The following is a 13,011-nucleotide window of genomic DNA, read 5'->3' as shown; positions in this document are numbered from 1 at the left end:
ATGAAGTACATTTCTCTTCTTAATGATGAACTTTACTCCATTCCAGAAAATAATCGGATAATCAACGACTTTCAAATGCTATTGTGACCTTCCACTAATTTGTGTTTCTCTATCACATTATCCTTGGAAATCTCCTTGGTCTTCATGGTTAGGTTGTTGTATCACTATGTGAACTGTGGCTTGAACAGATGTATTTACTCTGAAGATCAGTTAAACACACTTTTAATATATACAGACAGAGATAGTTACACTAATTCTGTCACCATTCATACTAATCTTTTGCACCTGAACTGATTTAGGGTTGCTTTAGCAAAGAGATTGAATACTTGTGCAATTGAGGATATTCTAACGTTCTTTGAAAATCTAACTTACTTAATAATGTCAACATTTGTTTTAGTTTTCTCAATTTGAAGTAGATTGTGTAGACACTAAATATAAAATTCCATTTAAGAGCTTCATGATTACAAGCTCAGATGGCAACAAAATGTGTAGATACAGGGATGTTAAATACTTGTGCAAGACACTGTATTTGAAAATAGCTTTCTACTATATTTCATATGTTGTAAATCGCTGTAAAAACATATATATGATAGCTTACAACTATTAAGATATAACTGTTCTAACTCATTATTTTTTTCTACATCTAAATCTATATCTAAATATCAACGTTTTACAAGAGAAGTTCTAAGACACCTTAAAAGGTACAATACTTTTCTTTAGTATATTTTGTTAAATAACTAAAAAAAAGCATTTATTTTTTCTGGCTAAATTATTTAATGTTTTAAATTGAGATTTATTATAAACGTGTGCTATGAGACTTACGAGTTAGGCATCAATCGGAGCTTTGCATAGGCACAAGGTAATTTACCAGAACAAGATTTTCTACATCGCAGACCTCTGGCCGAAAGGAGCGTAATGACCAGATTACTCTGAGTCTGGTCAAACCAGATCTGTACTTCAATATCCCCTTGGATATAACTGGTATGCGTAAGATCATTCTGCAAAAATAACGAAATAAATGTAAATTGGTTCTGCATTGTTCGAAAAATGTTAGAAGAAAATAAAAACTGAAAAACCAAATGTTCACTTTCTGTCTCAAATTAATGAAGTTTATATCAAAGTTACTGATATTTATATATCTACGTTTGCAGACCAAAGCTTGACAAAAGTGGTTGAGTTTTTATTTGGCTTTATTTATTCTTTACCAAGTAACTTTATTCTCAGAAGCAAAATCTTGGGTAGAAAAGGGACAAGTAGAATTTTAAATTAAACTTGCCACAACTGACGATGTTTTTAAAGGATCTCACTCATTTCTACTTGGTCATTTAAGTCATGCGAATCTTTGTACAAAAAAAAAAGTGACAGTAAGGTTAACTAAGACATTGCTTTGTCTTCACTGGATACTTTTATTCTCAAAAGGATGAGAACAAGAAGACAAAAGATAGGTGGAAGCTTAAGATAAACTTATTATATTCGACTGAGTACTTTCAATAAGAGTTTAATGTAAAATCACGTTTTCAAATGAGTTACGCTAATAATATGATGCATATCAACTTTTGTTCATCTTACTCGTTTCGATCGTCTAGAAATAAACAAGAAGTTAAAGCAAAACGAATATCAAAAAAGGAGTTACTTCTGAGTAACACATGTTTGCTTACTTAAAGTACCTATGTTTTAGGACAACTCTGTTTTTGTAGTTAGTAGTTTAATTAAGTGTGTTGTTAAAGGAGAAACGTAAATCTTAACCTTCACAGTTTAGCTGTCATATATTCTTTATATCCTTTATTTATATTAGTTTTATGGCTATAAAAATAATTTTGTTTAGTGTTCAGTAAATACCTTTTTTCTTTTACATGTATGGATCACTCAGTAATAGTCATTATGGACTAGAAAGGGATTAAAGAAAGTTTACGTTTAACCTGAAACTCTATTCTAATCCTGGGAAGCAATATTTTTAGTTCTAAGAAACTTCTACTACATAACGCATTTAACTACTCACGGGAGTTTTAGGTAATTTTCTTCTAGTTGGAGATGTAGATTGACACAGTGCTTCAATTTCGTGATCTAAAAAATATATTGAGATATATTCAAAGCTACATGTTTATATTATAAATAAATATTAATGAAGCAATCCTTGTAATTTTGTCCAAGTTGAAACACATATAAATTGGTATCTGTACAATCTATATAACCATATCCTCATTTAAATAATGCAAATTATCAATCTCTGTGGTATATTTACCTAAAACTTTGTTCGTCAAAGTACTTTTGTACCTTTTGAGTTATTTTGTACAAGTGGCATTTAAACCAACTTTATCAGATGACAATAAAAAAAAGTGTAGGAAAGGTGTTGGAAATATCGTTTCAGAGTTTCACAATACAATAAAATATGATTTATTTCGTACACCGATCTGTGAGTTCCACCACCTTTATTTACTAAAACACATGTGTAGTATTACAGTCCTAACTCCTGTGCTTCAGGAATACAAACTGTTCAAGTGATTTTCACCCAGACCGACTTTGAGAAGATAATAATGAAAAAAGAGTTAAGTTACTAAGTCAATCACGTATTAAGTAGGACCTAGAATAAGTTATGATGTAAAATAAATGTCACTTAGAGTGGAATTTTTTAATTATGTTGCTTGCTACCTATAAATAATCACATTTTTGTGATGAGACTAGCAACGACGGATGATGACTCATAAATACGATAATTTATCGAGTGCACTTTACTTATGTACTACATTATAACGCCCTCACGGCTGAAAGGGCGAGCGTGTTTGGTGCAAGGAGGATTCGAAACCGCGACGCTCGAATTACGAATCGAACACCTTAACCCACCTTGCCATGCCGGGCATTTTAATTGAGGAGCTATTGTACTTCCTGTATTTGAGTTTTAACGTATTTTATTTTTATCTTACTAGTTCAGCTATTTTTAATTTGTGTTTGGAAGATATAGAGAATATATATTAAACAGATAAGATTATTTGAACATTGCAGAAGAATGTTGAGTTTTTAGTGGTACGAAAGGTCGAAATATACATCAAAATATTAAATATTTTTGTCACGTGATGGTATATATGATGTAATCTTCAATACCAAGGTGCATAATACACAAAGTACAAAGGCATATTAGTTTAGAGGAACTTGTTTCTGGCATGAACAATGAGAAGGGAAACAGCTGTTGTTATGAAACTTTTTGTAACACGATATGAACAGCCTATAACTTTGTCTTTTATCTCTGAATACGTTTATGTGAATAGTTCAAAACGTTTCTCTCACCTGTTCGAAGAATAAGACTAGAAGTTGCATGTTTCAGACGAGGACACGCAACGCTTTCTTGCTGATTGCTCGAGTTCCTGCTAAAAAGATATTAATGTAGAAATACACTTTCAAACGCTTTCGAATAAGAATATTATGTGTAGATGTTTTTATATTTTTATTGTTTTGGTGACCTAGGAGTAAACTAGAATATAAAGAAAAAATATAAATGAATTAATTCTCAGTAATATATGTCGGCGCATTTAAAATAACTATTGATTTGGGGTATGATAAAATACTTATCATATTTCCTATTTAACGCTAGTAAAGATAAGTATTTTTTGCAAATTTATTCGCATTTCACTGAATTAATCCTGGAAACGTAGATAATTTGTATTTCTCCTGAAAATTGTAAAAATATTCTTCTAAACTTTATAAGAAACTTTGTGAAAATAATCAAGAACATCTGGCTGGAAAGGAAGGCATTGTTTTTGTGGTATTGAAAACATAACACTTGGACAAGGCAAATCTGAAAACCAATAGTATCACACGATATATATAGGGTGTTCGGAAAGTCACTGTGCAGTTTTGTCTGTTAATAAATATATAAGTGCACAGTAACTTTTCGAACACCCTGTATAATCGAATCATGTTCATTACGATTGAGCATTCCTTTAGTTTTGCTTTTTGCTTGTTAAAATTATACTTAGCTCACAGTGACTATGCAGCAGCATAACGTGATTTTATTTCCGTTTCTAATTCTTCATTAATTAATAGTTTTAAATAAAATAGTAATGGCTTTACCACACATAGTGACAGTAGACAGTATTGGCATCATTTTTAGAAATACCTTATGGCAATTACCCGTTATTATTATTTTGTAAATATAACCTTCTATTTATATTCTCTTAACTCAAATATAATTAGTGAATTATTCAAACTGAATAAAAATTTAGATTTCTCTTTAGTATATATAAATATATATATATATATATATATATATTAATCTCACTCGTTTTTATATATCCAAAATTGAACAAGTATTGCAAAACATAATATTAAGTTCTATATAATTATTTAATTTCTAAAATTACAAATTGGTTTGTAATTGGTGTATTGTTTTATTTTAGGTGCATTAGTCTAACAGTATAAAGTGTGACAAATTATAATGGGTATGACCAGACATAAGTATGTGATCTCAGTTTGTAATAACTTTATTTAAGGTATTAATATTAAAACCAATAAACAACGGTGATGGTAGAGCTATGGATGATATTAACGTATAATAATTTTGGTTGACTGGACGGCAGCTGCCTGTTGTACAACTATCATTACCAATAAGATTCTCTTGTCCTTACACATTTTATGAAAACAGTAACCACCTCCAAGCAAGCTACAGTCCACATCCTATCGCGCTATGTTTTTCTTACTTTTTCCATTTTGAAGCAGAAATACCTCATCATAACTCATGACTGTCGTGTATTATTTCTTCTCTTTATCTTATAAGTTGATCTGTTGTTTCTGTTGTTTTTCGGAACTCATTTTGTACTTCCAGGAGTATTGATTTAGTTTCACGGTAATTTATGAGTCTACAATTTATGATTTTTTCAAGTATTTTTTCTAGATTTCTTGTCAGAATAATGAGCCTGTAATTTTGAAGGTTATTTTCTAATTTTCCTTCCTTCTGGAACACGAAAACATTGGCTTGTTTCCAAGTGTTTCGTATGTATTATGTTTATAGAGATAAGTGTATAAAGATATGAGATGTTAAAATAATCTCAGATCTTTCTTGAGTAATATGTTTTGAATGTTGTCTTGTCCTGGTGTTTTGGTTTTCAAAATGTTTATGTTTTCTTATACTTCTGTTACTGTAATAAGTTGTTTTGTTGTGTAGGCATGTTCCGCTTTTCTTATGTTACTATGGTGTATGAAGTGTGGTGTATATAAACTGCAATTAATTGTGATATGATTATTTACCAAGTTTATGAAGTGGTTTTTCCATGTTCTAGTCTGATGATGTTTTTAAAGTTATTGGAGTAGTTCTTTAAAGGTGTATGTTTTTAGTTTATTTGTATATTCTAGTCTCTCATTATGGTTAAATGTCGGGTGAGTGGTGATAGCGACTTTCTTTGACTTTGCAGTTTGTTTTTCAGATGGGACCAGAAATTCTTGGGATCTGTTTCTGAGATTATTTATTTACAGAATGTGTCTCAATTTCGTGATTTTAGTAGCTTAAGATCGTTTCTAATTTTGTTTCTGAGCGTATTTGAATTTTTGTTTGTGGATCGCTGGTTGTTATGTATGTTTTATTAATCTTCTTTCTTTCTTTATTTTGTTCATTATGTCAGTGTTCGGTTAGCAGTTAGTTCAGGTATTTTTTGTTGATACTTTTGATATACATCTATCTGCTGTTTCTGTGAGGCTATCTGCGATTACTAAACAATGGAAATCATTCAGTAACGTATGGCACAATGGACTCAGATGTAAACTGTCCAATCTAAGACTTCCTATGGAAAACATTCACTGAATTTCTAACTTCCTGGATGATAGGAGCATCTTAGTTCAGAGAGAATGTTGATGGTACCTACTCAGACCGCTGCACTCCGGAAACTTAAGATAATGCTTAGCCTTACCCTGTTTATCACGTATGTCAATGACATGCTTTTAAAAGACCTAAACCACCCTTTCTGCTCAATATTCAAAGATATGTTATAAACCGAAAGAGTGCCCCAAACCCAACAACAGCAACTTACAATATGCAATCATTTCTAAACTAAATATAATTGTACTGCAATACGTGAAGAATTAAAATTAATGTTCACAAAACACAAATCATATTATTTACAAAATCGTACTAAACAAGAAAATTAATACTGTAGCAACATCAGCAAAATTTTTAGAGATTACATTTGACTCAAAATTAAACTGGATACCACAAATTAATAGCATAAAAACCAGATTTTCGAAAAAAGCGAGTAACCTTAGGAGCCTGATTGGTAAAAAACAAGAAAAAACATAAGACAAATCGCAGAATACGCCTGCATAATATGGGTCAATGTATCAAAAACACACATCAACAAACTACAGCAAAATCAAAACTATATTTTGACGAAAGCATATACAGTCCCAAAATCAACAAACTCAGTATTTCTAAACAACTTTTCAAACATGCCACCTTTGTGAGACAGACTCCTGGGATAACTCGCTTCAATATTATAAACATTAATTTCAAAAACATTAATAAAAATGAACTGATGAGCAAAATAAAGAGTTACATAGTACATGATAAGCTAAATCCTACTGGACTAATTGAATTCTCGACAAAAACTTATTTTATAAGGGATATGTATTTAGAAATAGAATTATGTGTGTGAATATGAGTGCTAAGTGAAACTGTGTTGTGATCACGGTCTAATAGTGTGATGATGCATAAATGAATCGACTGCAATTATACGAGTTAATATTACCCTATGAACTGGACGTGGCATGAAAAGAGTATGCTAATTAAAACTATAGACAATGGAGAAAACTTACCACACTGTGAGTAGTGTAACAACGTAACAAAAATTTTTACCTAGGGTTCAGTAACAGTGTAAACAAAATAACTATTCCAGGGAAGGAGGGAGAGGTGAAACTGAAGCTCATCCTCTCTGGTTAAAACATGAACCGAATCCCGATGATAAACTAGAACATCACGAAGGTCTCCAGTCCACGCCAGTAAATCTTTTACACATCTTCTACGCCAGTTTCACTCAATATGCTCTGTAGACCAGAAAACCCAGACCTCTTACATAGAAAAAACAACATTAAATGACCAATAAATCCAGACAGAGAACTTTAAACCCAAATCCATAACGTAAGAACCTCTCTTGCTAAAAGTAACACACTCAAACTCACGATACATGAATCTCTTTTGATAAACACAGCAAACTAAAACTAACGACCTAGGAATTTCTCGTAAAGATTCAACCACTTGTGAGCATAAACTCCACACATATACTATCACCACGATTAAATGAAGTCAAACAGAGTTTCAACCCGAACCACATCAACAGCTTACAGCTTAGTCTGCTGTGGTCTCCAGTCAATTCTGTGATTCAACTCGTCGACTTTAAGGATAGACACCTCCATTGTTCACTTATGAAACCAAAGAGACATATCCTCGGTTCTCCTTTCTTCGCTGTTCCTCAAATATATATTTATGTGTACAACATTACACAAACAAGCAACACAGAAATAAACACGTACTTAAAAAAATAACACTAAAAAGGTTTAGTTTCATATTATTTTATTATTTATTGTTACCATTATAAAGAAAATATACAAAATTTAACTTTTGGAGTTATACATGTTTATAAATCTATAGTCACAAATAATACTAGGATTTTAATTTTGGTATTTCTATATACTTTTTTATTTATCAATAATGACAGCGCTTTAATTTTTGATGTTTCCAAACATTTTCATTAAAATTCATAACTAAGTGATTTTTATTTTACATAGGCAAATACTTTTTTTCCATTTACTTACAACATTTAGAACAACTCATTCACTTAATTCTCCCCGAACGAACTAAAAGTGTCCAGGAGAAACATATTTGCTCTAGGTTATTGCTGAAATATTCAAAAAGTACTTAGAGATAGAGATACCTAGTATATGGTTTATAAAGAAAAGCGAAAAGCCTGCCTCTGGTTACGATTTAGAAATCACATAGTCAGAATTTGAGCCTTTAGTGTGTAAATTATTCTAGTTTTCGTGAATTCTTGATAAACTCTCATGTCAACGTAAAACTCAGTTTTTATGACGTGTTTCTTTACGTACCCACCCACCTACATACTTTTACGAAAGAACTTATTTCCTCTATATTGTCATCTTAGCATATATGAAATTTATATTATTGAGCTTAATAGTTGTAGAAGTAAAAGGTTGCTTCATGAACCTTTTATTAAACGAAATTTTTAATAAAGAAATAAATACTATATTCTGGCAAATCTGGTCATTTACTTAAAGTTAAATATACCTAGGTTACTCAAACATACACTCCGAAGTTGTAATAAACATAACTAACTAAAAATAGCCCCTTGTTTCGATCAGATGCCTTCGACAACAATGCTAGACTATGGTTATATTGCTATTGTTGTTTTATGAGAATAGAACATGAAACATACATCTTGAATTGTTTAGTATACTAAATTAAAGGAAAAATTCAAACGTATAAAAATTATAGTGTATTTATATATGTAAATATATATATAACATTATAAGTAAATGGTAAAATAGAGAGAGAAAGACATTGCTTTGCTTAGAAATACTTACTTCCAAGCTGCTTTTTCAAATAGTAGTTCAGCTACATCACTGGATTGCTCGATAATAGCCGTTACTTCTTCATATGTCTTGTCTACCAGTGAGATTCCATTCCACTCGTGTATACGGTCTCCTATCCAAAACATAAATACCCATCTATATCACAGAAACATAAAGATATGTGCCATAATCAGTATATGTATTCACTATATTGTAACTATCTTAAGCCCTTCAAAGCTCTGGAAATTTCTCATTCTATTCATGCACTTGTTTTTACATTTTCATTTTCTGTTTGCATAGAAATTAATAATTGTGCATTTAACATGCCTTAATAGCTATTGACATTCCTAGTTTTCTTCTGAAAACTAATAAAACGTTATGAGTTTTATATTGTACGTTTACGAACTATTTTAAGAAACGTTTGAAGATAAGAAAGTAGAATGTAAATAATATTTTGAAGAATAACTCATTTAAATTTCTGATAAGAAACAAAATAAGCTGTAGATGTTTTATTTTTTCTCCACATTACTCTTAATTTGTCAGATTCAGATCCGAAATAGGATATATGAAAAAACAGTGTTTCAGATTTATTTTTCATTTTCTATAAGAAACTGAACATGAAGCCTTTCGTTCACAACCAAAACTCATCAGTTGGGCTAGACAAAGAGAGACAAAAGTTGTTTTTTCGTCAATTCATTGCAGTCAGAAGAGTTGTGAGATTTTATTGGCTATGAATAAACTAAAAGTATGTAAGCATTTTAAAGTACCAAAATGGACTCAGAAATAGAAAGTGAATGGTATGAAATAATGCTCGTCAAGAGTTCACAGCTTTATGTAACCATTTATGAAGGTATGAGAAAAATTTTTATGCAAGATAAATATAAGGAGGCAAGTTATTCATAGGGAAAGAAACATCTTAAACATGCTAAAACGTTCAGCTGAAGGAAATATTCGCATAGAGGATGCATTTTGAAGTTGGAAACAATATGTGGAAAATATGAGGTAAAGCTTTTGAAAATTACAAAGAATGTTCGAAAATGAGATATAATTATACAACTCGTGGATTGAACAGGATAGCTTAATTTTGAATCCAGATGCATATGTCATTCAGAAGTAAAAGTCTTTTATAGAAAGAAGGTTAGTATCCATGAGATATAACTTTAGATAATTCAAGGACGAATTAAAAATTGAATAATGAAATTATCTTCTCAACGACATTGCATAATAAATACACACACATACAAAATGCTGTAGAATATGACAAACAAAATTACTGCCCTATGTGAAAAAATTTTATCAAAGTATTTGGGTCCTGCAATGGGCCCGGCATGGCCAAGCGTGTTAAGGCGTGCGAATCGTAATCTGAGGGTCGCGGGTTCGCATCCCGGTCGCGCCAAACATGCTCGCCCTTTCAGCCGTAGGAGCGTTATATTGTGACGGTCAATCCCACTATTCGTTGGTAAAAGAGTAGCCCAAGAGTTGGCGGTGAGTGGTGATGACTAGCTGCCTTCCATCTAGTCTTACACTGCTAAATTATGGACGGCTAGCACAGATAGCCCTCGAGTAGTTTTGTGCGAAATTCCAAAACAAACGGGTCCTGCAAATTTTGGATGCAAGATATTTGTTGAGCAGTAGTGCCACCTACAAACATTTCAGAAATTATTTCTTTCTCTTAGTGGTTCAGCGGTAAGTCATCGGGATCATACTGCTAAAAATAATTTCGAAGGCCGTAGTTAGCACAGCACAGACATTTTATTGTATAGCTTTGTACTTAACAGCAAACAGTCAGTAACTGATGGAGCTGGACAGCGAATCATACAGGAAAGTAATGGTGTACGAAAGGTAGAGGTTATTGTTTCCATAAATATGGTCCAAACTTCTCAATAATAATGTTAAATCTTGAGTTAAATCGTTTGTAAATACTGTATAAAATCAAACAAACTGGTTTATGTTTTAAATGAATGGCATAAATTTATTTCTTAATAATTATAAATTAAATTTCAAAAAGCGAAATAACATTGGACTTTAGTTTACTTTTTTACCCAATAAAAAATAACAATACATAAAGTCTCTGCATTAGTGGGTAAAAAATCATATTGTCTTAGCACTTTCAAATTTCATTATGTTTATACATTTAAATGTTCATTTATTGCTTGTAGTTTAAATTTTCGAGATAAAACAAAAACAAAATATTTTTCTAGGATGCTAAATAAAAAAGTAATTTATTACCTTGATTGAGACCTTTCTTTTCTGCTGATCCACCAAGGACAGTCGAAGAGACATAAGCATGCAAGTGACCATCTTCAGAGAACTTCCCTCCTTTTACCTTTATGCCAAATCCCCTGACTAAATAAAAGTTGACTTTATTTTAAAACTTCACACCTGTATGTTGAGCAACACTTAATCAATATAAAATTACTCAATGACTCAATAATTACTTGCTCTTCTTCTTTGTCAAACATCTCTTCAGATGAGTTAAAATAATTTGCGATTAGTAAGCCATATTTACTAAATGTACAATAGCTGATAAGAGTATTAATTAAACTATACCTCTCTTCCCAGCAGCTCAGTGATATGGTAAACCATAAAGCTCATTACAAGTCTTTGTAACAACAAAATATTATTCTTGTTTGTTATTAAGCGTATAGTTTCACAAAGGTCTATCTTTGCTCTATCCACCACGGGTATCAAAACCCTGTTTTTTACAAAATAGATCTGTAGATATACCACTGTGCCATTGGGAAGCAACAACAAATAGTGATATTCAGGCTTGATGGAAGTAAAAAATACATTTTTTCTAGCTCTTGATATTTACTTCCACCTGTTTCAATGTAAAGGAATATACTTCTATTTAAAAATATGGTAAAAATCATAATATCCGCAGAATATAGTTAAAGACTTGTGTGTAATCTAATATCACCTAAAGATAAATAACATTAAATTTCAAACGTGTTAAGCTGAAAAAAATCTTTTTTTTCTAATTACTTATCTAAACAGACTAATTTGACTTTTTATTATATATGTAATTAGAACATTTTATTAAAAGGCGAGAATGTTAATCTACAGTTATCATTTTAAAAAGTTTTATATTATACTCATTATAGTTCTACACAAAGAATACTTATGCGCTAGATAAGTATATATAGGATAAGTACACAGAAATGCAAAATATAATAATTAGAGCAATTAATGAAGTACATAATGAACTACTAGCAGTTTATCATCCTCAAACTGAAATGTTTATTTATAAATCGCATATCGAATGCATCAATCCTCATGAAATAATTCAGATATAAATTGACTTATTACTTCTGTTCAGATGGTATGGTACGTTTTATTTCACTGGAATGTTTTTCAAGTACAATTTGTTTGTACAAAGCAACACAAAAGGCTATCTGTACTTTACTCACTATGGGTATTGAAACCCAGTTTTTTAGAGTATAAGTCTGCAGAAATACCGTTGTGCCACTGGAGGGCCTTTTCAGAGTACTATGGTCTTTGAGTTTCAGGTTAAAGAAAATAAACAGGTTTTTACCTGATAATTAATGGTGATAAATAATATGGTGCCCGAAAATGTTCAACACAGAAAATCAATATCATATTTTGAAATTACGTTATGAATCTAGTCGTCAATATTAAGAGAGTATTTTCTGGAATTTACCATTTGATCACTTAAAAATTCATTGTTTTTCATTATTAAGCACTAAACTGCTCACCACGGTTTTCGAAACCCGATTTCTAGTGGTACAAATCCGCAGACATACCATTGTGCTACTCGGCTTCCTTTCAAAGAGATAAGCTTGTCTTAATGGTTTACATGCCAGGCTGAAAAGTGGAAAGTCAAAGGTTCGAGATCATAATAAGATGATGAGCACTACCTCAACTGTCAAATACGAACACGTTATAAATGTGAAAGTCCACCACACTATTCGATTAAGTGAATGGGACCTCCTTAAAGTTTTTGTATCTTTGATCATCAGATCAAAATTAGTGATAGATTTTACTAAAATGTGGGACGAAAATATCATTAGCAGTGAGCGTACCTAACTGATGAAACAATTAATTGAAATTTTTACAAGAAGGAACATAGTAAGGCGAAAACTTAAGTAGCTTTCTATAGAACATAGCATTAGTGTGATTCGGTCATATTTTGTATCTATTTTTATTTTTGCTTCGTCATAAAAATACTTTTTGAACACCAACAGAATGTCACCACTTTCAGTCATTAATTCGTCTTTCTAGTTGTTACTAATAACTCTGAAACTATCATTTATTAATGGATTGTGAAATAGATGTATTATATGATTTTTCTCATTTTGGGCAGCAGTCATTTTCACTGCTTCACATGTGATCATTAAATATATACTTTTGATAATGATTAAGACTTGCTTGTTATATGCCATATTTACATTACAAAACACACACACACACTCAAAAGAAACCTAC

General features: G+C 31.2%; 1 protein-coding gene across 1 annotated transcript in view; it reads right to left on the bottom strand.

Moving 5' to 3' along the window:
• The window catches only part of LOC143228519 (uncharacterized), a 73,986-nt gene that overhangs the window by 35,456 nt on the left and 25,519 nt on the right, over window positions 1-13,011 (bottom strand). Inside the window, exons 8-12 of the mRNA XM_076459765.1 lie at window positions 10,795-10,911; window positions 8,578-8,698; window positions 3,283-3,362; window positions 2,000-2,064; window positions 823-998 (exon numbers count right to left, since the gene is read on the bottom strand). Coding sequence (XP_076315880.1) covers window positions 823-998; window positions 2,000-2,064; window positions 3,283-3,362; window positions 8,578-8,698; window positions 10,795-10,911 — 559 coding nt within the window. The remainder of the gene's footprint in view (window positions 1-822; window positions 999-1,999; window positions 2,065-3,282; window positions 3,363-8,577; window positions 8,699-10,794; window positions 10,912-13,011) is intronic.

Source organism: Tachypleus tridentatus, chromosome 10 (genome assembly GCF_004210375.1).
Source record: "Tachypleus tridentatus isolate NWPU-2018 chromosome 10, ASM421037v1, whole genome shotgun sequence".
Taxonomy (NCBI): domain Eukaryota; kingdom Metazoa; phylum Arthropoda; class Merostomata; order Xiphosura; family Limulidae; genus Tachypleus; species Tachypleus tridentatus.
The sequence above is the reverse complement of the archived record's forward strand: the minus strand, read 5'-3'. Positions and strand labels throughout refer to the sequence as shown.